Below are 16,396 nucleotides of genomic sequence, written 5' to 3' on the forward strand. Positions count from 1 at the left end.
CAAGACTCTCTGAAAGCACGTATTTACAACAACAATATAAAAACCATTAATATATCAACAATATAATTTGTTTATAAACATTTAAGAAAATAACAAATATATTTAAAAATATATTACTGCGCATCTAATAGCGAAAAACCAATACTCAAAACGATCCTCCGAATGAGTTTTTATGTACGTTACAGTACCAGGATTATGTTTCTTCAGATTGTGGAAATAAACTTGAAGTTTGGAGAAACTTTCTTTGGGGTCCCCATCATCAATCCCAAATCAAATTCTCTAGCATGACATGTTTGTGAATAACTCATATTTATTTGTAGCAAAGCATTCATATCTCTAATTATATCATTAGGCCTCCAAACTCTCAAACTTCCTTGACCCATAATGCATGTATTATGGTTACCAAAACTTTGCTATTTGTTTGCCTATGATGTGGGTGTATAAGCAATGAAGAACATGTATGCTCGTCATTAAACATCTTAAGTTCAAACATTTTTCTTCCTTTAATGAGAGATACGTATAAACGCCAATGATAGTTTTCTTGCATACAAACAACCTGGTACCGAGATTTTGAAGATTTTTGAACCTTTATCTGAAACTTTTCTCTAATGGCTTTGAATTTAACAGCAAATGCTAGGTTTTTTTTGGTGTTATAAGTTTGATTGAAAATTAATTTATCATTCAGACCTAAACTGTGAAATGGTCTGAGTTCAAGAATAGGTTATGGACAATCAGGAATAGAAGGAATACAATACCATGGATTAAAAGCAGTTTTTCGTTACGTGTACTCATCATCCGACCACCCTTCATTTCATTTTTCCTCACATCTTCGATCATCAATTTTAGGATCTTCTCCAAACTCAAACAAATTTTGATGTTGTAATTCAGTCATGCCCACTCTTGCTTCTTTATCATTATCTGATACAAAAGTATCATTATCAGATACAAATTTGTCATTAACCGAAACTTTTTTTCATAACCCACTGGCACTTCATTTCCTCTTCCCCTTGAACGGTTTCCATCACATTGGCTTTCTCCTCGACCTCTATTAGTTTTTGTTGGATTAAACTAGTTGTTAAGCACTACTTTTTCTTCAGCTTCTTCACCTACCACCGTTAAATACAAATGCACTGTCTTCTTTGATGCAGACATTACATGTCTCAATTGAAATACATCAGTTTCATATCCAAGATCCATGACATACCCTAACTTCGGGTGTTTAAAAGACAAACATATATGACTATTTAACACACATGCCTTACTTCTAACCATTTGTAATAACATTTCATGGTCAATGTTAGGAGGAAATTTTTAACCATAGTTTTTCACAATATTTCTATGTCACACCCCCGAACCAGACAGTGGAAACGTCTGAGGGCTCACGTGACTAAATTTGAATATCATCACACTGAATATACATGAATCATAACATAAACATCACCATGCATCAATATATTGCAACTGATATTGTTCACATCAAGTACATTGTTTTAACATTACAAATCCATAACATAAAATGTTTGATAGTTTTCAAAAGCACAACACCCTAACATACTTGGTACTACTCATCAACTTACCTGTTACCTGAGAATACAAGTTATTTTGAAAAATGTCAACATGTGGAATGTTGGTGAGTTCATAAGCAGGTTTGATATAAAAATGTTTTGTGTAGTTTGTAAGAAAACAACCCATAAAATCCGATATTTTCTGAAAAGACCATTGTTTATATAAAAGTGTAAAGATCCGTAAATATATGCATGATGATTTCAAAAACGTGTATAGTTGAAAAACTTCGTATTAAAAGTACCAGTGAAAATGTTGAACTTCCCCGAAAAACCCAATGTTTTCCGAAAATAAAGAAAATATCATATAACTGTTCGAATTGTTATCTCATCCCTTGAATATTTTGATTTACCTTGATTACATGATTAATATTGGATTTATTTATGTGAGTCATTATAGCCATGCATGACAATGACTAGTTCGTCTGTCTTGGCACTCTGGTGAATGCCAGAATTGATCTTAAGATTTTATCACCCTAGACTGACCGAGTCTGACTGTAGCAAACAGTTGAGGTGTGGGGGAGTCACCCCCGTATAGATCTATACACAAACTCTCGCTCTCCCTCCAGGAGACTTTGATTGTAACTACAAACTACGACAGACACACGTTGGTGCCACCCGTTATTACTCACTAAATCTCAATTGACTTTGATTACTATTGATTATCGATCCGTATTTGTTTACTTGGATTGACGGTAGGCCTAATAAACGAGGAGAAGAGGATTACAAGATCCTACTATTCCTGCGTATTATATATGGCTATTGATTATACGAAGGACATGTTGGCCCATTTCGCATTTGATTTACTTGGACCTTACTAGCAATGCTAATGGGCCACTAAGGCCCAATAGCACTTAAAATCCATTGAGGGTCCCTTAAATATGAAATTAGATCATAGAAGGCCCAATAACATTTATTATTATCCCTTAGGCCCAAAAATCATGTTAATGGGTCACAAAGGCCCAATAAGCATGATTGGAACTTTCAAGCCCAAAGATTTGAATGATTACTTTTTTAGGTGTAGTTTAATTATTGGAAAGTTTGATTGGGTGATTGTTAATTTCGCACCGAAACAAGGCCGGTCGGTTATTTTTAACGATGTTTGGAATGTTACGTATTTTCATCTTTCCATTTTCATGAGTGGTAGTTTGGTATTTTTATTTTAACTCAAATGTCTTAAAATAAAATAATTGACTCAAAAATCTTGGTTTGAACCCCTTTCAGTACTTCTTTGGTAAAATTGACAATTTTAATCCTTTATAAGAAAAAAAAAGACATTTTAAGCCCTTAAACCATTTTCTTGACACTTTTGACCCAAAGATTTGTTCAAGTGATATTTTTAGCTCAAAACTTGTTCTTTGGAAGTTTCAGCCCTTCCAGAAAAGTATTTTTCGGTTAAAGCCCAAACTTTTGCAACTTTTACAATTTTGGCCCAAAATCCAAAAAGTTTACATTTTTTATCATTGTTTGGAAAACACATCATTTTGACCCCTGAAATAGTTTTGTTTACCCTTTTTACCCCCTGTGTTGAGGAGTTTATCTTTCACCCCCTCAAAAGTTGAAATATTCGCAAGTCATGGCTTAATGGGCCGAAAAGCCCAAAATTTGGCCCATTAAGCTACAGTTTACACTTCTAGCCCTTAAAAGAGTATGATATCCATAATAACATTTATTTTTACTAATTTGACTCTTTTAGTCCTTAAGAATCCATGAATGACAACATTCCCCAAACTTTTGCTTATTTGACAAAAATAACCCAATAATGAATCTTATGTTGTAACATGTTTATTTTAACCCTTATATGGTAGACTTTTCTTAACTAGTTATGTGTAATACACCCTAGATCACATATTTTTCCCTTATGAACTATAGATCTGGAAATATCTTTCCTTTTTGGCATATATTTACTACATATACACATGAAATCACACATAGCACACACATACACATAGATCTACACATTTTACTTGTATTCTCCCCCATAAAACATATGAAAACCGAAAATAGAGGGGTGTGAACTCACCTTGCTTAGTTGTTCTCAGTTTGAAGAATAAATAAGAAGAGTTTGATGCTATTTTTCGACCCTAACAAGCTTTCTTGGGTTGATTTTGAACTTAAGAGCTTCTAAGGAGTAGAACATGAGAATTATGTGTGTTAGGAAGAATTTTTGATGATGTAAAGAGTCTGGGTTATGGATCTAAACAATAACTTACCAATGATGATGATTATTGTGGAATAACCTTCTTGAAAAGCCCTAGATCTCAAAAATTTTAGTGGAGGAAAGGAAAGTGTTCTTGAGAGAACTTGGAATGAGAGTTTGAAGTTATGTGGGTGTGTTCTCCTTGTCTTCTTGGCCGAAAAAGAAAAGGAGAGGGGAGAAGATAGAGAGTTGCATGGATACATGAGTCTTGCATGGTAGTATGGGATGTAATTGTTTTATTATTTGTTGTGTAATATGGAGGTGGCACCTCCAAAGTCAACCTCCATTCCCCCCCCCCCCTTTTTTTTTCTTTTTTCTTTTTTTTATATGTTGGCCGAGAATGGGCTACGGAGAGGAATGTGTTGGGACTTTTTGAGTTTGAGTCCATAATATAGGCCCAATTTGATGTTTTTCGGCCCATTGGCCCTTTTAGAGAAATTCACGGCCCAATATTCAACAAGTATGAGTTTTTATGGCCCATTAGGGCTAATTAGGTTAGTTATGGCCCAATAAGGTCCATTACGGTATTTTATTTCATACTAGGCCCAATATGGCCCAAAATATTAAAATACATGGAAGTGGGTCAAATTAGAGCCCATTTAAGAGTTCTAAGCCCAAAATAGTCAAATTGGAAGCTTATTGGCCCATTAGGCCCAATAAGGAAATCCTAGTCCATAATGGACTTAAACCGGGATTTCTATGGTTTCCAGTTCTTTTTTGACTATTTGAAGTGTTTGCATAGATAGTTTGATGGAAAATTTGTTGTTATTGAATAAGCATCATATGAGCTTTCACATTTTTGGTTTACAAATGTGATCATTGTTGTTGTTACATGGTATAGAATTCCTAGTTGTGACATTCTAACATAAACCTCATCTCCATTAACTAACAGCCACGACCCTCCCATACACAAAATTATAAAACTCATTTTACAAATCAGTCTTCACAAACACAATGAAAAAACAACTTCTACTAGTAATTGAAACTCACAAACTCACAAAAAAAACCACTTAAATATGTCTATAACTTCTATAACTGATCCGCTATCACAACTCGAAATTTTAGACCTAACAAAGCCTAAACCCTAACCTAGTACAAGTGAACCCACATTACACTTGTTGTTTCCTTGCGTCCTCTATAGCCTTTAGGGCTTGTTAATAAGCTAGAAACTAAGCTTGGATTAAAACCTAAGTTAGTTTAGGTTAGTATAATTTAAGTTTTAGCAAAAGATTAAAGCTTAAGACATAAATATACACAATATATTAGTGAATTCGGTCCATAATTCTTGAAATATCATAAATTTGGTTTTTGGACTCTTATACAAATGGTGTGTTCGGCCATTAAAACAAACAAACGGAGAATTTGGTCTTGCCATGACCAAGTTCACTTAGATCATGGCCCATTAGGACCGAACACACAAGGGCCCAAGCCCCTTAAGACCGATTTCTAATTGCTATATATATATATATATATGTGTGTGTGTGTGTGTGTGTGTGTGTGTGTGCAACCGAACACACACTTCATTTCTCACATTTCACACCGAATTCCTTCCTCATTTCCTCTCAAAACTCATAAGGTGTTGCCCATTTTCCTTTGAATCTCCTTCCCTTTTCACCAAGAACATACCAAGAACACCAAGAACAATCTTGAAGTCTTCAAGCCTTGACCGAAAACCCCTATTTCTTCACCAAAAACGACTAAAAGCCTTTCAGTTAGATTCTAAGGCTTTTGTAAGTATTTCTTAATTACTTTAGTGTTGTCTAACACTTTAAATTAATATCTTATTAATTTAAATACGATATCGTGTATAATTATTATTAGGATATGACTACAGTTATGTATTCTAACCTGAGTATCTTTCACAATCACTTTGAGTCCGATTAACCACACGCACTAGAGGTGAGTTCATACCCCTACGTTTTTACTATTTTTCAATGTCTTAGGGGGAATACAAGTAAAAACACAAGGAAATCTTGTGTTAGCATTCAAATAATTTCGAAACAGTTTTAAAAACATATCAATCTATTTCAACTAATTTAAACTATTTTAAAAAGTGTTTTCAAACTACTTCAATTCTTTTAAACTTTTATTGTTCCAAAATACATGTTTATATATATATATATATATATATATATATATATATATATATATATATATATATAATTAAGATCCAACAGGCTTAGGACTGATGTTTCCACCTTAACATATGTTCCTTGTCTGGTTGTGGACTAGGGTTTGAATCACTTGTCCGACTGCCTGATTGATCTCAATTATATATGCTTTATATATATTGAACATGAAACTTATTTAAATAAAGCTTTAACCCCTTTTGTAAACATGTTGAGCAAAGGGTAACTATCTCAAATTATTTCATTGTATTATATAAACTGTTAAATTACTAAGATTTTCATTGCATACGGAACATACAAGTAAACTATAACAGGTATAGTTTAGAGAACACTAATACTATTTTACTAAATCATGTATATCATACTAAAATTATTATTTAAATTATAATTATTGTACACTACTAGTACAGGGTAATTCATACATTTTCAAGTATAAAAGAACATTAGTATTCTCTACGTGTCTAGTTAATACAGGGTTGTGGGGCACAATTTCCCCCATCAGGGTATGGTTTCGAAGTCCTATAAATTATAATCAAAGTCTCTTGGAGGGAGAGTGTGAATTTATGTATAGATCTATATGGAACTGACAATCTCGCACCTTGGTTGTTAGTTGCAGTTGGGATCGGCAGGTCTACGAGTGACAAATGTCTTAACTTTTTCGACGCTTGAAGAACGTCATGTTTTATACTAGTCAATTAAGCATGGTTATATGAAACTCACAATAGTATCAACTAAGACATTTAGATTACGGGATTTCATAACTTCAAGTGGTTTTACTAAACAATAGAACTACACTACACTACTTTCCTAGTAACATGAACATACATTTTAGAAGAGACCTATAGTGCTAACTCTATGATTCCTTGGTTTATACATCAGGGTTATATATGAATAGGATTCGATAGGCAGTAGAATGTGTGCTTTCTGCTTCATTTCATGTTCCTTGTTTGGTTGTGGGCTTAGAGCAGATTCACATACTCTACTATCTATTCGATCTTGGTTTTATATGTATAACCCACATACACTAAGTAATCATAGGGGGAAAAACGTATGGGTGAAGTCATAACATACAAGTACAGCACACTATTTTCTAGTACAAAGCATAATTTTCGGAAAGAACGTGTAACTAAGTACATACATACACAAAGGGTTGCATACATATACAACAACATTACATTAATTTCTAAGTACAATATAGATGTCACTCAAAAAGGACCAACACTATTAACTCTATAATTACCTAGTGTATACGCCAGGGTTACCTACAATGTAGTTCCGACAAACAGTTGAATATGTGGTTTCCGCCTTATTTCCTATTCCTTGTTTGGTTGTGGGCTTAGGGCAGAACCACACAATCGATTGTCTGTTCAATCTGTATTGTATATAACTTGTATACACTAGGTGATTGTAGAAGGAACTGATATGGGTCACATTTTCTTACATTAGATTTACATCAGAAAATATTGGATTTTATGGAGGAACATACTAAGGTTTTCAAAGAACAAAGAATGTACTTTCTAAAACAAAATATTTATGAACTCACCAACTTAAATGTTGATACACTTTCAAAAATTACTTATATTCTCAGGAAACTAGTAAACAGGTACACGCACAGGGTTCTAGAAGACGGAGCATAATAGCTTCGAGTCTTTGTTTTGCTACTTACTTCTGGAGTTAATCATATGTGATTTGAATACAATGTAAACACTATAATGTTAATGCAATGGATGTTGTTGCTTGTTTTACTATTCTACATTTGTTGTGATACTGAACATGACGTACTCCACCCCCGAATGTTTCCGTCATCTCGGTTTGGGGGTGTGACATCCGCAGAGGTGTACACTGATCCACATAGGTGTACACAGATCCGCAGAGGTGTACACTGATCCGTAGAAAACAGTTATGCGTATTCCCTAACAGTTATGCAGAGGTGTACATTGATCCATAGAAAACAATTCTATAACTTATATGTAGAGGTGAACATTGATCCGCAGATGTGTACACTGATCCACAGAGGTGTACACAGATCTGCAGAAAATAGTTCTTACATGGCTAAGTGATGTGTCAAAAACTCCTTACCTGGACTTCTGCACATCAAAGTTTTCGTTGTTCAGTTTGAATGAATGAAGTTTTGTAACACCCTAAACCTGGTATGTCTTGAAACCCTCAAGAATTTATGTTTTAGCATAATTGGTCCCTTGAATACGTTGGGCGTACCTATGAGTACGCTTAGCATACTCTGCATGAATGATCGCGGAGGAGCCTCACGTACGCTGGGTGTATGCATCAGAGGGTCAAAACCCTAAATCTCGGACTTATCCCCTATTTAATCATCTTTTAGCCTCTTGGACCAAACCCTATCATCCTCTTAAGCCTCTTTTCGTCTACCTTCAGATGTGATATTGTGTGTGAGAGTTTTGAGCTTAAGGCCGGAGAGGGTTTTTAGTGGCGATTTTAGAGTTCTTTCAAGAAGAAGAGGTAGTTATATAAGCTTGGAACAAGTTGGTGCTTTAAGATCCTGCATAATAGTCATATTGCAAAGCTTTTGGAGGTATAAAGCTTGCACCTTTCCATCTTAATCACTAGATCTAGTTAGGGTTTCTAGTTTGGTCCCTTTTGTTGATTTTGGACCTTTTCTTGGGAGTTAAGCAACTCCAGAGAATGGAAATGATAGATCTGAGGTCCCTTAGTCTTTTTTCAACACAAAAATGGAGTCTTGGTAGAAGTATTGGCCTCATGCATGGATTAAGGACCTTGAAAAGGTCTTAATGGGGGTGTCGGGTATTTATGAAGCATGCAAAGACATAAAGTTGCCAACTTTATGCCTTAGGACGTATTAAACAACTCAGATCTGACTTTTGGACATAAAGGAATCGGGTATTAAGCACTTAATGGAGAAAGTGTTTGATCTGGAGGTACGTTGGGCGTACTCAGTGTACGCTGCACATAGTCCTTAAGACCCCAGTATGCTACGCGTACCAGAACGGTACGCCGAGTGTATGCGTTACAGATTGGGCCAAATCTGTTTTGGGCCTTTGAGCTTTTGGACCTTATTTTGGTTATTGAATTGGTTGCATTCTGTGAGTTATGGGCTATTTCATCTGTTATGGGCCATGGATATATTGGTTTGGCCTTATTGGGCCAAGACGCCCATTAATAATTTTTGGACTTAGATTTTGGGCACATTAGCAAGGGAAGGATAATTGGGCCTCATGGATGGGTTTGGAGTTTGGGTTTTTCCTTTAACTAATCTAAGGTCCTAACATTGATTAATATTATTATTCAGCACCGGAGATTCGGACTGTTAGGAGAGCAGCTTTTGTATTTAGCAGATAGTGGTGAGTCTCCTCACAATACCAATGGGTTGAAGGCACCAAGGCCGGCCCATTAACTGTTATGTATACGCTATTTTGACTATTTGATATGTAATGTGCTGGTTGTTTCTGTGTATTGTGTATGAAAGACCTCGGGGGGTTCCTGAGGCACTTAAGTGTAAGACCTTGGAGGGTTTCCTTGGCATCCTAGGTCAAAGACCTCAGGGGGTTCCCAAGGCACTTAGGTGTAAGACCTTGGAGGGTTTCCTTGGCATCTTAGGTCAAAGACCCCGGGAGGTTCCCGGGGCATTGGGCTAAGACTATGTGGGGGTTCCCATGGCACCCAGAGTAAGACTATGGAGGGTTTCCAGGGCTTCCTTATGTGTTGTTTGCATGGCTTATGTGTTCTGTATAGTTGTTAGCTAACATGATATGTTGTACGTGTTTGTGTGTGGGTGTGCTCCGGGGAACTCACTAAGCGTTCAAGCTTACCATTTGTGTACTTGTTTCAGGTACATCTGAGCCCAATGGCGTGATGGCGCGGCGTGCACTCTATCTCTCTTTTTCCACTAATATGTTTTGGGACACTCTAATAATTTAAATAAAGTTGTAATGAATGTGGATTTGAAAACAATTATGTTGGAATTTCATGGTTTATGCAAACGTATTTACTAATTAAAAATGAAAATTTTCTTTGCAAAATTTGGGTCATTACAAGTTTATTTCTAAGTATGTTTATTATGAAGGTTGTAACAGATCAAAGTTTCCGTGGTTCGATTTGAATGAATGAAGTTTATTTCAAAGTATGTTTATTATGAATGTTTATGTTTTCTAAAGTATGTTTTATAGCCTACTTAAAGTATCTTTATTATTCATAATACCGGTGTGTGTAATTTTATATAAAACATGGAATATTTGTATAATTTTTATTAAACACACAATTTTTTTAACGGGTAATTAAATAAGAAAAATGAAAAACGAAAACAAAATTTTTTACATAATAATCACATAATACCTTATGTGATTAAAAAATAACATTAATAAACAAAAAAAATGGAACAAAAAAATAAAATTAATAAAAACTACTAAGATCCACGTAGGTGTTCATGGTTCCGCAGAACCCCTTATGCGGAACCTATGATCATTTTCCAAAACCCTCATTTTCACGATCATTTTCTCTAAAATTCATTAATTTAAAGATACATTATATTTTACCTATCGATTGTATCTAAATTTCCAATAAAAGTCTGTTATAATGTTCCGTTTAAATGAGGTGTCAATTAAATGTGATGTGACCGAAGCCATGGCCAGTCCATGTCATCCCTTTATCTTTTATATTGTATCCATCATATTTCTATAGAGTTTTATATTTTAATACGTTGTAAGATATTATGGGACGGCGTGTATCAATAATGTCATTAGTAACAATTGTTGCATCATTTAAATGAAACCAATTAACAAGGTTTTATCGAGAAAATATGATAAACTTGATAAATAACTAATGTGTCTTTTAACGAACAACAAAATAATAAATAGTTTTTTTTTTAATATAGTTGTATAAAAGATTGTGTATACTGTATTTTGCCTTTTATTTTATTAAATTATATATATAAAATATATTTGATTAATAATATGTATATATCCTAGAGAATTTTGAATTTTACAACAAAAAAATATCATGCAGCGCTTGGAGAAATAAAAAAACAAAAGCGAACTACATATGTTTAAGGGGTTTTTGAGAATGTTTATTTAAAACAACTTATTCTTATTTGAAAATTAGTGTCAAACCCAAATTTAAAAAATAAATAAATAAATAAATCATTTGGATCTAACATATTTGATACCAAAATATAATAACTTAGATAAGTTGTTTTTATTGTATAGCAAATCTATTTATTCATTTAAAATGACCAAAAAAAAAAATCTTAGATATATGTATATAAAAATACAAGGTTATGACAATGTTAGAATGATAATTTAAATAACTTAGGAAGTTTCCTTTTTTTATTTTGAAAGACCGACTTAGGAAAAACTTCTTATTTAAGGAAATCGAAACTTCTATTTTTGCACCATCCAAATATAAAAAAATATTTATTAATGATACCAAGTTACTTAAAAAGATGATTTAAAAAATAAAAAAAATAAAAAAAGTAACCTTTAATCATGTATGCTTCTTTTTTAATCTTAAAACCAAAATAACAACTAAAAATAAAATAAAAAAACAAATCATATAACAGAAAACGATAAAAGATGAAAAGCAGCACCAATTTCGTGCTGTCACAAATTGTCTTACAATGTCATGGCCATGCACAATGATCCCATTGGCCCATTATTATTTTTTTTTTTTCCGATGTTACACAATTGACAATCCTACCCAAAACTTTTGAGTTTGATGAATTAGGACTACAAGTACAACATCCTCTCTAACACCAAAAATATATCATAAATTTTCAAAACCTATTTCAATCATCCAAAAATAATGAAAATAGTAGAGCATTATATAATATAATAGAATAGAATATGATACGATATATATCCCAACAACCACAAGAGCCAAAGAAACTTCACGGACCCTATTCTTTTGCAGCCTCAATAGCAGCTGGCGGTGCAGCTCCACCTGTGGTCGGCCTGCACATGACACGTGGTCGGTTAAAACATTTTATTTCTATTTTATTTTTTTTTAAATTAAGCCTAAAAGAAATATACTTACAGTCCAACAAAGACTTTGAAAGCATCGTAGAGTCCCCATTGAGCTCCTGTGAGAGTTCCAATCATGACAATACGTAGGGGAAGCCCTCGGGTGAAGAGACCCAAAACTCCAAGCTTCTTCACAGCCTGGAAAATTAAAAAGTAAATGTTAAGGTGACGAAATGACTGTGAATTAGTATTATAAAAAGGTAAAAAAAATATATATATATATATATTACATCTCCAACACTGGCACCCTTGGCGTTGTTAAGGAAGGAGACGAGATTATCAGCAGGATGAGATACAATGGCACAGAGAACACCAGCCACGTATCCACCAGCAAAACTGACACCTAGCTGAAGAGATTTGCTGCATTCATTTTTGGGTCTTGGAATCGCGTATTTGTAAAACATCTCCACAATCGTTTCAAATGATGCAAACTTCATCATTGTATCTGTGCAAGTTAATCATTTACACCTAATTAATATCTTAACTCTAAAATCCCATTTATTTTGTTACAAATTTTTTGTCCCACACAAAATGTTGCGAATGTGCAAAACTCACATCAAAACGTAGTACTACAACCTAGGGGTGTGCGCGGGAGTCAAAACCGCAAACCACACCACATATACAGTTTGAATATTTTAGAAACCACAAACCGCACCACAGATGTTCAAAACCGCATGATGTGGTGCGGTTTGATGCGAGCGGTTTATGTGGTTTAGTTGCGGTTTGTGCGGTTTGATGAGTTGTTTAACATTAAATCTATTAAAAAACCAAAAACCTGACCGGGTTAAAAAAAATGATTGATTTCATTTTATAAAAACAAATACAATTTTCGAGTTAAATCGTTTTTAATAAATTGTGACTCATGTTACTATAGTTTTGTAAGTATCATTGTTATTGCTTTATATTGCCGTTATAATTGATATATTCTTGTAAACCATGAGATCTTGATCTAATAGTGATTTAATGTTACGTTATAGATATTTTGTTATTTTAAAGAAATATATTTATATACATCATTTCTAAATCATGATTTGAAGTTATAACAAAATAAAGAAAATATATATATATATATATATATATATATATATAACATGCGGTGCGGTGCGATTTGAACCGCAGTTTTATAAATACAAACCGCAAACCACACCGCATGGTGCGGTTTGATAAAATGATGAACCGCAAACCGCACTGCAAAATTCTAAACCGCATTATGCGGTGCGGTTTGGTGCGGTGCGGGCGGTTTCTTGCACAGCCCTACTAGAACCTTGTTCTATAATCGTGCTTTATAAATGTGGCTTAAACATTCACAAGTAAATTACGTTTTGGTCCCCTTAAGTATACTGATATTTTCAATTTTAGCTTCAAAAACCTTTCTCTTGCATTTTTGGTCCCCCCCCTATTGGAGTTTCTGTTCCACTTCAAACTAAAATGCCTATTAACTTTAGCGCCAAAATTACAAAAGATCAGGCTACACAGCCTATACTCATGATCCAAAACTAGTATTTTAATTGAAACAAGGACCAAAAACATCTCAAATAAGGACCAAATTGCATTTAGGTCTAAAAAAAAGATATACTCAAGGGACCAAAAAAGCAATTTACTCAAGTTTCAAAGTACATTGCATAGAGAGGGTGAAAGCATGTATCACAGATGCCTAAACTTACATGGTATCTGGCGTCCCCAAAGTGGCACCAATCCCTTGTATAACCTAAAGAGAATGTGGCAAAACTAGATGAGAGAACTTGCAGACATTAATCCTTATGAAACTTGGGATAAATTATAAAAGGTGTTTAAAAAACAACAACTTTGAAATATAAAATAATGACATGGGTGTACCCTAGTACGCCATCAGATCTGACAAATTTCGGGAGTCCATCACCCAAACCCCGGGCGAAACCAGGCTGTGTTTGGACACGAACTTTAACTGCCTCCATGGGACAAAGAGCCACGTCAGCAATGACCTCAGCGGATGCGGAACCTGCCAGGTAGATCAAAGTTTTGTACTTGGCAGCATACTCTGGCCCTGCAATGTCAGAGTAATATTTCTTGAAGAACTCATAGAATCCAAACTTGCAGGCACCCTGAGCACTGTACCCAAGAAGAGTTGGGACCCACCCCTTGAAGAATCCCCTCACACCCTGCTCCTTCAGCAATACCCCGAAACCAGACGAGATGCTCTTGTACTTAACAGGGTCAATCTGATGAATCAAAATGAAATAATAGTTGTTCATAACCCTCTTAAAACATTGTAATATATGAATCACATTGGGTTTAGTTTATATATGATCCATTGTAAGCCTATACTCTCACAAGTTGTGAAATGGAACTTAGTTCATCTTCTCCACATAAGGGTACATGGAATCAACTGTTTGAGTTTGCAAAACTTGCATGTGTTGCATAAAAGTATAGAGTTGACCTGATGTAGCACCAAACTAAGATGACAAATCGCATTATACTAGTTGGTTTTAAAAAAACTAACGCTATATATGCTACAAAATCACAATGAAGCACTTTCATTTTCGTATACATTAGCCTAAGTAACTTTAGCTTAGGGCGATTGATTGATTGGTCCGTGGTTAAACGTCCTAAAGCATTACTTGTAGGACCTAAAAAATTACTCCATTTTACATCGAATATCAAATGTAAGGCCATTAAGCGTGATGCATCTTAGCCAACGCGTAAGAGGAAATAGAAATGAAATCAAATTATTCACCAGCCGCAAGACAAGCAAATTACATAGATCTAACTAGAGACGCGCCAAAACCAGATCACCGATTTGGATGAAGTCAAACTACCTAAAGAAAGGGAACTGATTATGACGAAACAGATCCATAACAACGAGAAGTAAACTGTTGAATCTCAAGACAAAAGGCATCATATAGCAGAAAAAATTATAAAAATGAAGATACGTGAGTTGAGTTGCTACAAAAATCGATTAAACATTCGGAATTAAACACATATACCTGCATGTTACATTTGACGAGATCAAGAGGAGTAACGGTCATGTGAGTGAGACCACAGCTGAGGATCCCACCAACTGTACAAGCAGCGTAGAATCGAGGCGAGTACATCTCGATCTTCCCAAAAGGCTCACTGGGAGAAGCTATCATGAAGTTTTGCTGGTCCTTTGGAGGTGAAGGAGAAGGAAACAGGCTTGGGTTTGAATGATTGATGGATTTGCCCATGAGCAGGCTGGTGGTTGAAGACGAAGAATATAGGAAATTAGGGATGAGAGATTGTCGAGAGCTTTCGGAAAACGCCATGAGCAAGTTGCAGAGAGAGATCGGAGGAGTTGAAATCGATCGAGAGGGAGAATTGACCTCCGATTTCCTCTGTAAATCAAAATGCCAACACAAGGGAAAGTAAGGAAGTCGGGAGGCTATTATATATTCCGCTTTTCTAGGGGCAGGCGGCCTAACTTTATGGAATGACCAATACAGTGAACCAGAACCGGCTTAAGCCCTAGGCAGCATCCAATAGTCGACTACAACATGTCAATTATGCCCTTTCATTCCACTTTTTTAATGCTATTCCATGTTCCTTGCAACTAGATTATATTATTACCTGATGCGAATTTTACATTAAAAAATATTTTTTATATTTATTTAGAAAATTAGCCCTATATTGGTCCTTTCAAGGTTACTTTTTGGGTGGGCGGGGTTGTTTATCGTTTAGAGTTACCCGATGAGCTCAGTCAGATTCAAAGTATTTTTTTACGTCTCTCAGTTGCTGAAGTGTTTTGTCGATGATTCAGCTACATAGAGAGACCGGTTGTGATCCTCGATAGGAAGACAAAGACTCTGAAAAACAAGGAAGTGGGTTTGGTAAAAGTGCAATTGTAGCACTGAAATGATTCTAAGTAGACGTGGGAGCCTAAAGATGAGATAAGGGAGCATTACCATGAGTTGTTTGTCGTGGCAAACTTCGAGGACGAAGTTTGATTTAAGTGGGAGGGAATTGTAACACTCGTGTTCTAGGTATATTTTCATAAAGGCGTAAATTATAATTTTTATTTCCAAAATTGGTCCCTAGGCAGGGCGTACTTGATGAGTACGTTGGGCGTAGGTCAATTAATGTGAATCGTGGATTCCTTCGAGTGCACAAGGCGTACAAATGTAAGTCTTAAACCCTAAGTTTTAGGGTTTAGACCCTATTTAAACACCTTAATACCCTCAACGCCTCTTCATAACTAGCCTCCACTCTCCCTTTTTCCAGACATTCGAAACCCTAGCCATCTTGTTTGTTGAGCTCTTAAAGCGATTATGTGTGTGTTTTGGTGCATATTAAAGAAGAATCGGTCCATTGGAGAGGTGTTTGGAAGCTTGGAGCTTGTGGATCCAAACTTGGTTTTTCATCTAGCATCTTGTCACAACTCGAAATTATAAACCTAGCAAAGTCTAAACCCTAACCTAGCACAAGTAAATCTAAATTGCACTCCTTGTTGCATTGTAGCCTCTATATGCATTAAGGGCTTGTTTATAAACTAGTAACTAA

At 35.1% G+C, this 16,396-nt stretch overlaps 1 protein-coding gene across 1 annotated transcript; it reads right to left on the reverse strand.

Moving 5' to 3' along the window:
• Positions 1-11,436: 11,436 nt before the first annotated feature.
• Positions 11,437-15,316, reverse strand: LOC145037350 (mitochondrial phosphate carrier protein 3, mitochondrial-like). Its single transcript, XM_078985990.1, has 6 exons — positions 14,866-15,316; positions 13,739-14,100; positions 13,567-13,610; positions 12,133-12,347; positions 11,916-12,040; positions 11,437-11,833 (listed from the first exon to the last, which is right to left on the reverse strand). Exons 1-6 carry the CDS (start codon positions 15,163-15,165, stop codon positions 11,779-11,781), a joined length of 1,101 nt encoding a protein of 366 aa, XP_078842116.1. The 5' UTR covers positions 15,166-15,316; the 3' UTR covers positions 11,437-11,778.
• Between the last annotated feature and the right edge of the window lie 1,080 nt (positions 15,317-16,396).

Source organism: Lactuca saligna, chromosome 3 (genome assembly GCF_052625555.1).
Source record: "Lactuca saligna cultivar CGN05327 chromosome 3, ASM5262555v1, whole genome shotgun sequence".
NCBI classification, from domain to species: Eukaryota; Viridiplantae; Streptophyta; class Magnoliopsida; order Asterales; family Asteraceae; genus Lactuca; species Lactuca saligna.